The sequence below is a fragment of the Calidris pugnax genome, unplaced genomic scaffold (assembly GCF_001431845.1).
Source record: "Calidris pugnax isolate Ruff unplaced genomic scaffold, ASM143184v1 scaffold1204, whole genome shotgun sequence".
In the NCBI taxonomy this organism is placed as follows: domain Eukaryota; kingdom Metazoa; phylum Chordata; class Aves; order Charadriiformes; family Scolopacidae; genus Calidris; species Calidris pugnax.
In genome coordinates this window covers 41,844-44,317 of record NW_015093090.1, presented here as the reverse complement: position 1 = coordinate 44,317, position 2,474 = coordinate 41,844, and the positions used below count along the sequence as shown (strand labels likewise).

The following is a 2,474-nucleotide window of genomic DNA, read 5'->3' as shown; positions in this document are numbered from 1 at the left end:
CCCCCCTCAAAGTTTCCTTGAGTGTGTTGAGATGTTTTTTTTCTCTGTAGCCCCCATCATCTCCTGCCCACCTTGAGGGCCTTCACCTTTGCTCTTGCGAAGGTCCCTGCGCCCCGGGGGGCCGAGGCAGGAATAGAAAACCAGAAGGATGTCCAAAAATAAAGTTTTTGCCGGTGTTTCGGGCGCTGGAGTGGTAGAGGTGGCCGCGGCGTGTCTTCTGCTGGCCAAGGATGGGGGAGTTGGGGGATCTCCTCTCTCATCGCCGTCGTGGTCTCTGATCCCGGCAGGAGAAAACCAAAAGCGAAGGGAAGAAGATCGTGTGCGAGTTCCAGCAGTTGCACCAGTTTTTGAAGGACCAAGAGCGCCTCCTCCTGACCCAGCTGGCGGATCTGGACAGGGCCATCACCAGGCTCCAGGAGGAAGCGGTGGCCAAGGTCTCGGAGGAGATGTCCCACCTCGAGACCTTCATCTGGGAGATGGAAGGGAAGTTCCAGCAACCGGCCGGCCAATTCCTGCAGGTGAGAGCCCACAAGAGCAAAGCCCCACCCCTGGAAGAGCCCAAATTCAACCCCCACCAAGGAGGGGAGGTCCCCGGTGTCTTCTACGATGGCTGCAGGTGGCATCACCCCATGCGTAGGGTCCTTCTGTGATGCTCCAATTTCATGAAAATAAATCACTTCTCTTTGAATCCTAGAATGGTTTGGGTGGGAAGGGACCTTCTGGTTTGGGATGGAGGGACCTTCTGGTTTGGGATGGAAGGGACCTTCTGGTTTGGGATGGAAGGACCTTGTGGTTTGGGATGGAAGGACCTCGTGGTTTGGGTGGGAAGGGGCCTTCTGGTTTGGGTGGGAAGGACCTCGTGGTTTGGGTGGGAAGGGACCTTCTGGTTTGGGATGGAAGGGACCTCCTGGTTTGGGTGGATGGAGGGACCTTCTGGTTTGGGATGGAAGGGACCTTCTGGTTTGGGATGGAAGGACCTTGTGGTTTGGGATGGAAGGACCTCGTGGTTTGGGTTGGAAGGACCTCGTGGTTTGGGTCGGAAGGGACCTTCTGGTTTGGGTGGGAAGGGACCTTCTGGTTTGGGATGGAAGGGACCTTCTGGTTTGGGATGGAAGGACCTCGTGGTTTGGGTGGGAAGGGGCCTTCTGGTTTGGGTGGGAAGGACCTCGTGGTTTGGGTGGGAAGGGACCTTCTGGTTTGGGATGGAAGGGACCTTCTGGTTTGGGTGGGAAGGGACCTTCTGGTTTGGGATGGAAGGGACCTCCTGGTTTGGGTTGGAAGGGACCTTCTGGTTTGGGTCGGAAGGACCTCGTGGTTTGGGTCGGATGGGACCTTCTGGTTTGGGTCGGATGGGACCTTCTGGTTTGGGTGGGAAGGGACCTCCTGGTTTGGGTGGGAAGGGACCTCCTGGTTTGGGTGGGAAGGGACCTTCTGGTTTGGGTCGGAAGGACCTTCTGGTTGGGGTCGGGAGGGACCTCGTGGTTTGGGACGGAAGGGACCTCGTGGTTTGGGATGGAAGGACCTTGTGGTTTGGGTTGGAAGGAACCTTAAAGATGATCTCGTTCCAACCCCTGGCCGTGGGCAGGGACACCTCCCACCAGACCAGGTTGCTCCAAGCCCCGTCCAACCTGCCCTAGAAGACCCAACGCTGGCCCTTCCCCTTCCCCAACCCTCTTCTCTTCTCTCTTCCCACCTTTAGGACATCCGAAGACTCTTGGCCAGGTAAGGTGGCTCCATCTTCTGGGTGACTTTCCCCTCAACCCCGGTGGCTCGGAGAGGTTTTGGGGGCCACCTGGGTGAAACCTGAGGTGGGGCTTTCAGAAAACCATCCATCCAGCGACCCGTCTTGGGGAAGGGAGGGATTTTGGTTGCTCCTGGAGAAGTATCTTCAGCCCATCCCCTGAAGACCTTCTCCTGGGTTCTTGAATGAGGACAAAAGGAGGAATCGAACGTCTCGCACGGGCCGTGTGATATATTTTGGGGGTTTTCCACCCCTCCCCGGGCACCTCGTGTCTTCTGCTCTCTTGGCAGTTGCGAGACCATGAAGTTCAACCCTCCGGTGGAGATCTCCCCCCACCTGGAGAGGAGGCTGGAGGAGTTGGTGCAGAAGAACCTCCTGGTGAGGGGCACGCTGAGGAGATGCCAAGGTCGAGAACTTCAGGGGTGGGGAGAAGGCAAAAAAACCCCAAAAAACCCAAACCCACCAGGTTTCTCCCCTAAAAAGCCACCCCCAGGAGGTGCCGTCCAACAAGAGGCAGCTGAAACTTTGAACCAAGGGGGAGGGGGGGTGGAGAGTTTCTCCTGGGGCCAAAAAAAACCCACCAAAACCCCAAAAAACCAAGAGAAATAGAAGTCTCCTCTCCCACCCCTTGAGCATTAAAAATTCATCTCCCCCAGCTTTAGGTGGATTTTTTGGGGGGGATTTTGAGGGGATTGGCATCGAGACCTGGAGGGGAACAGGTCACCTCCAGAAG

The 2,474-nt window shown here is 56.8% G+C and overlaps 1 protein-coding gene across 1 annotated transcript in view; it reads left to right on the top strand.

The window, feature by feature from the left end:
- LOC106900668 (zinc finger protein RFP-like) overlaps window positions 1–2,474 on the top strand; it is a 9,415-nt gene that overhangs the window by 4,036 nt on the left and 2,905 nt on the right. The window contains exons 3-5 of the mRNA XM_014962816.1: window positions 288–518; window positions 1,700–1,722; window positions 2,032–2,147. Of these exons, the coding sequence (XP_014818302.1) occupies window positions 288–518; window positions 1,700–1,722; window positions 2,032–2,147 (370 nt within the window). The remainder of the gene's footprint in view (window positions 1–287; window positions 519–1,699; window positions 1,723–2,031; window positions 2,148–2,474) is intronic.